Source organism: Balaenoptera physalus (assembly GCF_965194825.1).
Source record: "Balaenoptera physalus genome assembly, chromosome: 9".
Lineage (NCBI taxonomy): Eukaryota > Metazoa > Chordata > Mammalia > Artiodactyla > Balaenopteridae > Balaenoptera > Balaenoptera physalus.
Genome location: NC_138888.1, coordinates 96,079,831 through 96,093,320, shown reverse-complemented (window position 1 = coordinate 96,093,320; position 13,490 = coordinate 96,079,831). Strand labels below are relative to the sequence as shown.

Below are 13,490 nucleotides of genomic sequence, written 5' to 3'. Positions count from 1 at the left end.
TTACCTGGGCATCTTCTCAATATGAGAATGCAGATTATGAAGTAGGTCTGGGGAGCCATCTGAATGAACACCTGCGTTTCTTACAAGCTCCCAGGTGACGTGATGCTGCTGGTCTGGGGACAGCGGTTTGAGTAGCAAGAACTAGGATTCCCTTCACCTTTAACTTTCTCCAAGTCACACATTAACGTGAAAGAAAGATCTAGCTTTTAACATTGGGGTTGGGAGAAAGAGGATGTGGAGAGAGATAGAGGAAGGGAGGGAGGGAGAGAGAGGGAGAGACATGGGGAGGGGTGAAATCACAAAAGACTCACAGAGGACTTTGAAGGCAGGCAGTCACAGAGGAGAGAGTCTGCGTGGTGGGAGCAGAGGTTCTGCCTGGGAACCTACCAGAACCGACCTTGACCCTTGCGTCTGCGCTTTCTGAGGAAATCTTTGCGATTCTATCAGGAAGCTCAGAACATTTTCCCTTGTGTTGCTTTAAGCACTGGGAAGAGAAAGAGCTCAGTATTCCATTTGATTTGAGGAATGTGGGCGCTGTCTCCTCTAAGTTTGAAAAACATCAACAGATAATTTTGTAAAAGCAGCTATGAGAACGATAACTGGGTTACTCTGTCAAAGAAACACTGCTTTATAGCTGGGTCTTATTTCTAGTTTCTTTGTGAACCAATTTGTTAGACTTAAGAAACCCATGCTGGTGAACAGTAAAATTTCACATCACCCAGGGGCAGCCATGAAGATAATAGGCTGTCATTGCTGTGGGGAGAAAAACAGTGGTTTGTTTCATCCAGGGAAGCAAGAATGAAAGAGGCAAACCTAATCAAGAATAAAGAGCTAAGAATAAAATTCAGAGCTAAAAATTTGGTTGCAGCAATAGTCTATTCTACAAATACCTGTGATGAATCCTACTTGTGAACGTCGTAAAGGATTAGAAGTTATGTGAAAATAGTTAGCAACAGCTGTGTTCATAGTCAATGTGATGCATATCCCATGTATTTATGCTTCTATCCGTTAACAAATAACATGAAATTTACCAATGTCATTGTCCGATCAATGTGTAGGTACCTCCAAAACGAATGCTTTACATATGGCACTGTCTTTTCTTTGTGTTCCCAATGACCTCTTTGCTTCTGCATCCATATGCAGAGGTGCTGTGCTAGGACCTCAGAATTTTAATATCGTGCACTTGATTTTCTATAATTAGAGTCCTCCCTCTGACTCTGACCCAGTAGCTGTCATTTCTCTGCGGGTGTGCCTTCTGTCAGAAAGCAAGTATCTTTTTACTTCCACATAAAATGAGACATATGAGGAACATAGGGCTTGATTTTTTTTTTTAGTTTATTTTATTTATTTTTGGCTGTGTTGGGTCTTCGTTGCTGTGTGTGGGCTTTCTCTAGATGCGGTGAGCAGGGGCTACTCTTTGTTGCGTTGCGCGGGCTTCTTATTGCAGTGGCTTCTCTTGTTGCGGAGCAAGGGCTCTAGGCGCGCAGGCTTCAGTAGTTGTGGAACGTGGGCTCAGTAGTTGTGGTTTGCGGGTTCTAGAGGTCAGGCTCTGTAGTTGTGGCGCACGGGCTTAGTTGCTCCGTGGCATGTGGGATCTTTCCGGGCCAGGGCTCGAACCTGTGTCCCTTGCATTGGCAGGCAGATTCCTAACTACTGCACTGCCACCAGGGAAGCCCAGGGTTTGATATTTTTGATACTGTTAGTTAATTATGCTTCCCAAACCCAATAAGAACACCCAGATTAATTCAACTTTTGCACATCTTATAGATGTAAATACTTAAGAAGTTGGTGGGATGTTAGTTGATGACATAGTCTTCAGTTGTCAGAATGTGCAACACATCACAGGCTAGAATTGAACCAGCTTGCTCTAGTCAATAGGCTTGAAATAGAGCAGGGTGACTGTGCTTTTTGGAGTGGAAGCAAACATCTATTATGATCAAGGTGGAAATCAGTAAACCTCCTCAGTTTTCACATGTAAGGTGACTTGCGTTTAGGATGCAGCCAGACAAGCTACCTGGGGAATTTAATAGCAGTTACCAAAGATTCTTTTCTTTCATTTAAAGAAGAAGCCATGGGATTTTTTTTTTCATCCACGGTAAGTGAATGACAAGGACAGCTACTGATGGCTGTGGTGTGATTGAACTCCATCATGATTTCCGGGAATGCTGTAAGAGTCCTGTAATGCTGTCTTGGGGTAAAAACTACACTGTAGCTCTGATGGAAACCACAGTAATTGTGCTGTAAATCCCGTTAACACCCCTGCATTATATCTTGGTAACCACTGCTAATTTGTGCCTCCAGGTTTCCCAGCTTCAGGCATTTTTACTGGATCAGCAATAAACAACTGAAACTTACCAAGAAGGGAGGGAGGATTGGGATTGTAATGTGGTTTTTGAAAAGTGAAATCTTAAGTCATCCATCAACTTGCACAGATTCCTGACATTGCAATCATCCTGTGCTTCGTACAACATTAGGATTTAATAGTGGGCTTTGGCAAAAATAAAACAAAGAGGTAAAACCCAGAGGCCAAGGCTTTCTCGTGGCTTGTTAAATGCTCTCATGTTTCTGTGTTGCACAGGACATGGTTTTAAAACATGCAAGCACAGATCTGCCATAGTTTCGAAGGCTTATTATTCATAACTCTCAGATCAGTTGGCTGATTTTTATAACTCCTGTGACTGAAGGAGAAGTTCTGGGCTGAACACAACCGTGGGATGGATGAAAGGGAAGGGATGAAGAGAGGGAAAGTCCAAACAGGCTGCACCTCTTTCCTTACCTCTCAATCTATAATACGCTTGAAGACTTGCTAAAATCTGTTTCATGGATTCCTGTGGACAGACTTTAAGCCCAGTTGGGAAAAATGCTGATCTTTTGGTTCGATGCTTTGCCAAATCGAATATTCGTCTCATTGTGGACACTTTGTAAATTTTTCCGGTATCTTCGGTTGTTTCAATTCTTGTGGCATTGTCTATGTCTTTAATTTCAGATCCGTATATTTTAATGGAGAGATCTGTAAGAGAAAGATTGATTTCCTGGTAATACTACTCAGCCATAAAAAAGAATGGAATAATGCCATTTGCAGCAACATGGATGGACCTAGAGATTATCAGACTAAGTGAAGTAAGTCAGACAGAGAAAGACAAATATCATGATATCACTTAGGTGTGGAAGCTAAAAATATGATACAAGTGAGCCTATTTACAAAACAGAAACAGACTCACAGACATAGAAAATAAACTTATGGTTATCAAAGGGGAAAGGAGCGGGGAAGGATAAATTAGAAATTTGGGATTAACAGATACACAGTTCTGTATATAAAATAATCAACAAGGACCTACTGTATAGCACAGGGAGCTATATTCACTATCTTGTAATAACCTATAGTGGAAAAAATCTGAAAAAGAATATATACATGTATAACTGAATCACTTTCCTGTACACCTAAAACATGGTAAATCAACTATATTTCAATTAAAAAAAATTGATTTCCTGATGAATACATACATTTGTGTGCTATAAGTGAAGCATATAATAAATGGATGGAAAAAACTAAAAATGTGATCCTGAGGGTTATGGAAGTTCTATCTTGCTGCAACTGCCGAATGTGATATTCCAGTGACAAGGCATTTTCAGAAATCAGGGAATAGCATAATGGGCTGATCAAGCATATTTAAAAAAAACAAAAACAAAAACAACATTTCGAATCATCTTGCCTTTAGGAACTGCCAAATATTGAAACCTTTTCCCACACATCTCTCCTAAAATCACTCCCCACTTAGCACTCAAGCCTCCCGAGAGATGCCTCTTTAGATAGACATTATAATTCAAGTGGGGAATGATATAGCATTGTGGTATCCAGAGGTGCACTCTTGATGAGGAAGTGGAGTGCTTCTAAAAACCTAGGGGAAAAAAATGCAACAAAACAACCTCCCTGCCTATTAGCAGCAGCCCTAGGATTTCTCTGAGGGCAGGGCTCCGTGGGTGGCAATCTGGTTGAAAGTGATTTGGGGCCTTAGAGTTTCATTTACAGAGCAAGCTTGATATTTTATGCGAGATGATGAGAGAAGGGATGGAGGGGAGGTCAAAGAGAGGGTGTTGGCAGAGGATTAAAATCCCGGAGCCATTCATCCTGCTGGCACTGAGGTGTCTGGTAGGGTTAGGTCTGGATTTCATTTTTAGCTTTGTAGACCTCTCATAAAAATAACTTACATTCACTGAGTACTATTTTATTGTGAACTTTTTCCATCGGTATTATTTCATATCACTCTCAGAAAAGCTCTAGTGTATAGATGAAACAGATACCCTTTTTCTCATTTTGCCGCTCGGTCAGGTACTGAGGCCTAGGGGTGTCAGAGCACGTTAACAGTGTGGTCAGATCTCCACTCCCCCTCTCCCACTCCATCTCTTTCCTTTCAGCCATTCTACCATTTAAGAAAGGAATTACTGATGAACAGTCGGGACCACTCACTCTGGCCCCTGGAGACCACCAGCATGTGGCTTACAGAGATTTAAGTTCCCATTTTGTTAAAGAAGGCTCTCCAAGTTCCTTTGTGAATGAAAACCAAAAGAACAGAAAGGAGACAGTTTATACACAAAGTATGATTTAGTGAAATCTGCATCCCCAGAATCTTTCAATTTATCCAAGAGTAAACAAACGAACAAATACTAAATGGAGCCAATTACAAACATAGATATCAATAGGAAAGAGTATTAATATTGCCTGGTTCTTTAGGAGGACGAGTTCTCCACTCTCTTGCCTCCATTATTGTACCTGACAGGCAAAACCATAACCAGGGTTAAATACCACTCTTTGCCTTCTCCTCACGGGCACCCTAGTAGCTGAACAAGGTTGGAGAAAAACAATCATTAGGACTCACTTTAAATTTATGATCCTTCAGTAATATCACACTACATTTCTCTGGTCTGTTGAATTTCTCTCCCTCTCTCTTGGAGAACTACACACAACTTTTCTCAGCTTTCCTGCACTTCCTGCCAATTCTCACTCTCAGCTGATGACCTTGCTTCACATTTTATTGAGAACAGGAGGACCCAGAAGATAATTTTTCGGATTGCCAGCCCTGCATCCACTCACTGGCTGCATCTGTGCTCAGATACTCTGCTTTCCCTCCTGTGACTATCTGATGACTGGTCCGTGCTCCTGTCTAAGCCCAATTCCTTTACATGCACTGGATCCCAGCCTTTTCACCTCGCAAGGACGTTCTTCCAGAAACCCTCCTTTCATTCACCTACTGAATCATTTTTCTCTCTTTCTACTGGATCATTCCTATCAGCCTGCAAACATTCTATTATTTTCTCCTTCTACCTAAAAGATTCTTTCTTGATATCACTTTCCCTCCAGCCACTGACCCATTTTTCTATCTGCACTTAGAGCAAAACTCTTTGAAAGATCTGTTTTTACTTCCTTTCCTGAAACAAAGCAAGGTCCTATATGAGCGAGGGAGGATTCCCCTGACACCACATGCAGAGCTATCAACATTTCCTCTCTTCATTCCCTCCTCTGTTTTCCTTCCTTCTTTTCATTCATTTATTATTTTGATGTTTGCGGTGTGCTCGTAGAGCCCGGTGTATTCAACATGCTATTGTGACACTTCACCAGAAGGTGTCGCTATCGAACACGTTATATAATGAGAGCTGAAGGTTGGAAAACGGAACCCCAATAATCAATCAGTTCTTTGACTCTGGGATTGTGCGTGTCCAGTACTGACATTTGTTGATGAGGGTGGTGGTGAAGGTTGTGATTTTGCAGCAAAACAGACCATTTGGGGAAGGGCTGAGACGTAGCATGGTGGGACGGACTCCCACTGAGCTGGGAGGTTCTCCTGAAAGGCCTGGCAGATGGGAAATATCAGTATTTAGGCGGCGGGAAGAGGACCGCAGGTCCAACAGGCAGGCAACTTCCAGCAGACCGGGGAAGGTGGTCAACACCGAAGGTTTAAACTGGGGTTTAAATTAAATTTCTGTAACAGCTCAATCCTGGAGCTGACCCAGATCCCGCCACCCAGGGTAGCTGTGACAAGTCTGGAAATGTCCAAATGTACAGAAAGGGAAATTAATGAACAAACAACCATTGGATTCAAACACTGAATTCAAACATTACATTATCCTAAGAAAAAAAGTCAGATCTCACTGGGGTGGAGAGGCAGCTCTGAAATACTGGGCTTTTGCCCCTTCATTTATTGTGTTAAAATTAGATTGTCTACGCATTGCCTAAACATGTCCACTAGTTCATGTGAAGGTTAGCCCTTCAGTCAAAAGTATCTTTTCCACTCTAGGTTCTAGGCTGGTAGGGCCTTGATGTTGACTGGCATCCTGGAAACCACCACCCTATTACATCACTGAAGAGTTTCCTTTTTTCCTTCCTGTACCGAAGTTGGCCTCCAACCATAGATTGCTTACAAAGTTTCCATTTCAGGGCTCAACCTTGCCCACCAGGCAGCCTCGTTCTTGGTTACATATTCAAGTGGATCTTTACCAGCCTGTATGGACCAGTTCTCACCAGACTCTCTCCTCTAGAGGAATGCTTTCTCTGCATCTTACCCTGCAGGCTTACAACCTAGGATTACTGTACACATATAGTGACAGTAACAGACAACAGAAAAAGGAGAAAGGGGCGTTCGCGGCAGCATTGTTATGAGAGTGACAGCCACTGGTAAAAGCACTTAGTGAACCCATTATGTTTTCCTAAAGGAAAAGGCTGCGATGTTCTAATGAGTGAATTAACAGGAGTGGAGACAGAAGTTACTGGAATTCCTCCAGAATAAAAATCTCCATTTGAAGAACAGAACTCCACAGAGAGAAAGTGGGTAACACTCCAGGACCAAATCAATAACTGGAAGTCCTAAAAAATAAAAATTTAATCTTGCATATGCTTTCCAGACCTTACCAAAAAAGAGTAAGCAGTTCTGGCCTTTCTGCAAACGCTCAGCTTGCTTGTGATCTGTTACATCCCAATCCGGCCCCTCTGTTAGTGGAAATGCTCAATTACCCACCTGAATTTTTTTTCTTCCAAAGAGCAAGGGAACTAAACGTACATTGCGCTTCACATACCCGAACACGCCTCAAAAATTACGCGGATGTACTGAACACTTGCTTAATGCTGTTCCAGAAAATTGCATGGATTTTAAGCACACTGTCTTCTGCATGATCAAGTGGAGATGACAAGAGCTCCTACGTCTTGCTTTCTCCTCTATCTTCCTACGTGTAGCTCCCAGTGAAATTCCATCCTGACGAGCCTGCTGCAAGCGAGTAAATGGTGGAAAAGAGGACCATAGAAATTAGGGAAAATTTCAGTGATTTTCTGTAATGAGATACGAAGCCAGTGCAGTCTCACGGTAGTCAGCCTACAGACTGATTATCGGTGATGCGGGGTGGTTGCCACACCGTTGCCCTCCCTGAAGCTTTGGAAACTTGGGTGCCACGGCAGCCTTCCTTGTCTCCACACCACTACCCGTTGCTGAGGGTGAAAATCAGTGCCCCCTTCTCTCAAAGCATTAGAGCGATTGCACTGGTTTTCTTCACATTGCAAGAATAGGTTTGGCCATTGCATTTGCTGCATCAGAAGGAAAGGGTTAGGACCCTGGAAAATCATTGTAAGAAGTAAAGCTTGCTATCTTCTATTCTATTATGTATTTGCATGGATACATATGTATTGATAAGTCCATCTCACCGCACTAAAAAAAAAGGAAGAATCAAATCTGTAGGTGAGATGCCGAGAAATTTTGCTGAGGGCGTATGCGGCTTGGTGAGAGGGCAGAGACCCAACGGAAGTTGAAGGGAGAAGTAGAAAAGAGAAAGGGGAACAATAGGGTCCTACTGTAGAGCACAGGGAACTATGTTCAATATCCTGGGATAAACCATAATGGAAAAGAATATGAAAAAGAATGTGTATAGATGTATAACTGAGTCACTTTGCTGTACAGCAGAAATTAACACAACATTGCAAATCAACTATACTTCAATGAAAAAGAAATAAACAAAAAAAAATAAAAATACCTACCAAGTTAAAAAAAAAAGAGTTCATTAGAATTCTGGACAAGCATCAAAAATAATGGTATGAAAATATATTTCGTTGATCCAATTTTTATAAAATAATTATCTGTTCATATACATGGAAAAATCTACAAAGATCTATGAAAATGTTAATTACAGATTTCCAAAAAAAGGAAAGAGAAAGGGGGTGGTCTCTTTTGCGCCCCCGGGGGATGACCTGTGAGCAGGTGGGGTCCTGAGCTCTTCACGTCTGGTAGGTGTCAGGGAGTGGAGAGGCAGGGGGTCCAGCTGGGCAGGGTCTTGGACCCAGAACAAAAATGGGTACTCGCTTCCCACCCCTTTGTGGGGAGACAGAGGAGGATGTTGAGAAGGGGGAGGAGCATACTGCAAAAAGACCTGCCGTCTGTGTCCTCAGAAAGGAGAGCAACGCAACTGAGGCACTTGTCCTGGGGTAGCTTGAAGGGCTCATAGCCTGCCTTCATCTAAGGCGAGGAATCCTTCACAATAAGCCTCTTGGCCAAGGCCCGTTCACAGGCACCTGCCGGTTCCAGAGGCACTGTTCCTGCTGCAATTCAGGACCATGGGATGCCCTTGACTCTCAAGTGCCCTCAAGGTCTGCATTCGTGTGTCAGAGGTTGTGAGAAACCACAGTATCAACACTTAGCTTCTTCATGCGGTGCTAAATTTACTTGAGCATTTTAGCGGCGAAGTTTAAAATGTGAAGGATTGTAAATGATATTCACATGAATACATAAGCAAAATCAGCAAAATCCTTTCTCCCCCAAATAAGCCAGTCTTGAAAGTCAGAAGAGTAGGATATTTCTATAAGCTGTGACTAACTGTAAAGTATATTTCTTTGGAAAACGGTGAGTGGAGTTGGTTTAGTGCTGAGGTCAGGTTGAAGTAAACAGGATGTGAAACTGAGGTGAGAACAATTATGTTGAAGTTGCTGGCTAGCCTAGCTAAGGCTTGTTTTCAGGAGTTGACAGAGAGAAACAGTGTTTTCCCCAGCAGCTGGATGTTTTAGTACCCCTCAAATCACCCTGGATAGGCAGATACCTTCTCCATATCCGTATCTTAACCCTGTTAAGCCACTTTTAATCATCTCTTCCTTACATTAAGTTAACTTCTACTAACCTTTTTCTACTTCCCAATTTTTAACCCATCATGTAAATTTTGGGGGCACCATCTCCATTGGTTTCAGAATGTGGAGTTTAGGGTTTCCCTGGTGGCGCAGTGGTTGAGAATCTGCCTGCCAATGCAGGGGACATGGGTTCGAGCCCTGGTCTGGGAAGATCCCACATGCCGCGGAGCAACTAGGCCCGTGAGCCACAACTATTGAGCCTGCGTGTCTGGAGCCCGTGCTCCGCAACAAGAGAAGCCGCGACAGTGAGAGGCCCGCACACGGCGATGAAGAGTGGCCCCCGCTTGCCGCAACTAGAGAAAGCCCTCGCACAGAAACGAAGACCCAACACAGCCAAAAATAAATAAATAAATAAATAAATATTTAAAAATCAAAAAAAAAAAAAAGAAAAAGAATGTGGAGTTTAAATAAATACACAGGTTACGAATAAGAGAATCAGAATGGAATTTTACAAGTTAATCTGAGATCTGCGGATGATGAGTTGTATCTCACAAATGTATGTGATGTGATAGTTTTCAGAGCATTTTTCTAGCCTGGCTTGACAGAAAGTTTGAATGATATGGAAACTAAAGGGTTTTGCTGGAACAACAGTACCAGGTCATTCACAAGGTGGAGGCAGAGTCTGTCCACCATCTGCTTGGAAGTGGGTGGGGAAGACAAGTAACAGGAAATCACAAAGACCTACCAAGAGCCTATAAAAAAATCCCCCAAATTAGGAAGAAGCTAACTTCAGAAGCTGGGAGTGCACTGAGGAAGTAGCAGGGGGCAGGAAGATAGATTTGCTTATGGGACACATTAGCCACTTTCCTCTGGTTCCAGCTGTGCTGGTGTCTTTCTCCCTGTGATTCCTAGGGATGCTACATATTTGGGGCATATTTATCTCATTAGATTCTAACCATGTCTGAAGTACTCGTATCAGAATCAGCTAATTTAGCCCAGCATCTTTGTTTTCTGAATCTCTTTGTTGCTGACAATTCTAATATTACAAACTATCAAACAGCTACTTTTAAGTTTTAGCGCTGTCATGTAAACCTGGTCTTGGAGTGTATTGGGAATTCTGAGTAAAGAGAATTGCATGCACAGTGTTCTTGCATATATTGCAACAAAAGAATGATATTGTAGCTACTCAAAGAGAGCAGAATTGGAACAGATTAAACAGGTTAAACAGCTATACATCTCTGCCTTTCTTATGCATGATAAACTATCACAGTTCTTGCAGAGAAGAAAGATGAACTTCATCTTGAGTACCTGTGGGGCTGAAGTTACAGTAAGATAGCTCTGCCTTCCTGAGCCACTTCCTGAACTTGGGCAAATAATCTCGATGTGCTTCAACTTTCTAACCTACAAAGGGTATAACGATAATTCCAACACCATAGATTTGGATTAATGTTTGCATGTTATATAGTTCTGTTTTGTTTTGAAGATGAAATGAGAAAATAGGTGTCACGATTTTGCAGAAGGCCTGGCACATTGTTAGCTCTTATTATGATGTGGTACCATTTTATTTTGAGGTTTAGGGCTAGGAATAAGATAGGAATAGAATTGCCTGATTTAGCAAGTAAAATATAGGACACCCAGTCAAACTTGAATTTCCAATAAACAACTATGTAAATTTAAAAATTTTTAGTATAAGTATGTCCCATGCAATATTTGGGGCACATTAAATATAAATGGACAAAATGTTTCTGTTAAAAGAGAAAGATTGTCAGACTACATTTAAAAAATTCTACTATATGCTGTTTTAACAGACACATTTAATGAAAGGACATAGGGAAGTTGAAATTAAAAGGATGGAAAAAAGTTATATTATGCAAACACTAATCAAAGGAAAGTTGGTATAGCTATATTAATATCTAATGAGGTCAGAGGTCTGCTGTTAAATGTTCCGTAACCAGCTCTTAGGGTTGGATGAGAAGGCCTGATTTGCAACATTTGCCAATTTTTCTGTGTTATAACTCTCCCATGGCTGATTTCAAGCCATCGATGTGCTATTATTGAACACAGAGTTGGGAAGAGATGTGAGCAATTGGCTCCTGGAAGTCAGTATGTGCCAGTTCCAACACATCAGTGGACACATTTCCTTATTTGGCTGAAAGCATTACAAAGATGATGATAGTCACATCATAATGGCAAAAATTTTAAAGTCATCAGAAAGATGTAACAAGTTATAATTTTATGTACTTAATAATATTACCTTAAAATATATACAGCAAACGTTGACAGAACAATAAAGAAAGTAAAATCAACAATGATAGCAGGTGGATTTTAAGAGCTTTTTCTCGGTAACTGATAGAACAAGCAGAAAAAAATTGATAAAGATACAGAGGATTGAAAACGTAACTAAAATTGACTTAATGAACATATATAGAACATTATAAAACAAAAATATAATATAGTATATATTTATATTATATATAAAATATACTTTATTTTCAAGCACAGGGAGAACATACAAGTATTGACTGTATATTGGACTACAATGCACGTACATTATGTTCTCAGACCAACAAAGAAGTAAGCTAAAAATCAGTTTTAAAAAACAACTGGAAAATTCCCTATATGTTTGGAAATCGAAAAAAAACACTTATAAATAACCCATAAGTCAATGAAGAAATCATGCTGGTTATTGGAAATATCTTTATCAAATGATAAACTGTTACATAATAAAACTTGTGGGATATAGCTAAATCGGTACTTGAAAGGTAAATTTATCTCATTAAAATGCCTATTTTTAGAAAAAGAGAAAAGCTAAATATTAATGAGCTAAGCATCTATCTCAAGAGGTTAACAAAAGAAAAAAAATAAAAGAAAATACAAGAAAAGAAGATGAGTAGAGATTAATAAAATATAAAAGAGAAGATAACATAAAAGACAAGAAAAAAGACATATAAAAGCCAAAAAACTTTTCCTTTGAAAATACTAATAACAGAAACAAAAAACATAAGAAGGAGAAGATACAATTAATTACTATCAGGATTGAAAAGGGGGACATCATTATATTTTCTATAGACATGAAAAACTTAACAAGAGGGTATGAATAATGTTTTGTCAATAAATTTGAAATTTTATATGAAATGGATAAATTCTAGAAATATACAACTTACCAAAATGAATATAAGAAGAGACAGGAAACCTAATTATTATCACCTTTAAAAAATTGACTCAGTAGTCAAATATCCTTTCATAAATATAACTCTTTAGCTTCATCAGAGAGTTCTATCAAATATTCATGGAAGGGCTTCCCTGGTGGTACAGTGGTTAAGAATTTGCCTGCCAATGCAGGGGACACGGGTTCGAGCCCTGGTCTGGGAAGATCCCACATGCCACGGAGCAACTAAGCCCGTGAGTCACAGCTACTGAGCCTGCGCGTCTGGAGCCTGTGCTCCGCAACGGGAGAGGCCGTGACAGTAAGAGGCCCGCGCACCGCGATGAAGAGTGGCCCCCGCTCGCCGCAACTGGAGAAAGCCCTCACACAGAAACAAAGACCCAACACAGCAAAAAATAAATAAATAAATTAATTAATTAATTAAAAAAAAAAAAAACCAAAAAACTTAAAAAAAAAATTCATGGGAAAAATAACTTTATTTTCATACAAACTCGTACAAAACCTGACAAGGAAACTATGTGAAAAAAATCATAGTCCAATCTTGCTTATGAATATTAATGTAACAATTTGAAATAAAATATTAGCAAATAGAATCCAGCAGTGTGTGAAAAAAGGTCATGACCAAGTTGGACTTATCTCAGGAATGTAGGGTTGGTTTAATATTTGAAAATTTATTAAGGTAATTTTTCACATTAATGAATTAAGAGAGAAAAACCATTTGGTAATCTCAACAGAAATAGAAGAAGTACACAATACATTTCTATATTTATCCATGATTAAAACTCTTAGGAATAGCGAGGAACTTTTTTTACAACCTAATATAGGGAATTTTCAAAAACAAAACAAACACAAAATCTAAAACAAACATCATACTTAATGGTGAACTATGAAAGAATTCTCTTCAAGATCAGTAACAAAGAAAGGATGCATGCAATCAGCATTTCTCTTTAACATTATACTGGGTGGCCTATGAAGGGCAGTAAGAAAATATAGAGAAAGAAATGATACAAAGACTGAATAGAAAGAACTCAAATTTTCTTTATTCACAAATGATATAATGGAGAAAACTCCAAAGAATTGCTAGTGAATTTTCAGAATAAAGATTGTTCAGCAAAGCTCTGGAATATAAAACCAATTACTTTTTTACATAGAAATGTAATAAGGTAAGGCCAGACACTATAAAACTCTTAGAGGAAGACATAGGCAGAACACTCTATGACATAAATCACA

At 40.0% G+C, this 13,490-nt stretch overlaps 1 protein-coding gene and 1 long non-coding RNA gene across 2 annotated transcripts in view; both read right to left on the bottom strand.

Annotated features, from left to right (window-relative positions):
- LOC309666676 overlaps positions 1-13,490 on the bottom strand; it is a 314,729-nt gene that overhangs the window by 274,784 nt on the left and 26,455 nt on the right. The window lies entirely within an intron of this gene.
- The window catches only part of IMPG1 (interphotoreceptor matrix proteoglycan 1), a 124,565-nt gene that overhangs the window by 90,812 nt on the left and 20,263 nt on the right, over positions 1-13,490 (bottom strand). Inside the window, exon 2 of the mRNA XM_082474038.1 lies at positions 2,777-3,010. Coding sequence (XP_082330164.1) covers positions 2,777-3,010 — 234 coding nt within the window. The remainder of the gene's footprint in view (positions 1-2,776; positions 3,011-13,490) is intronic.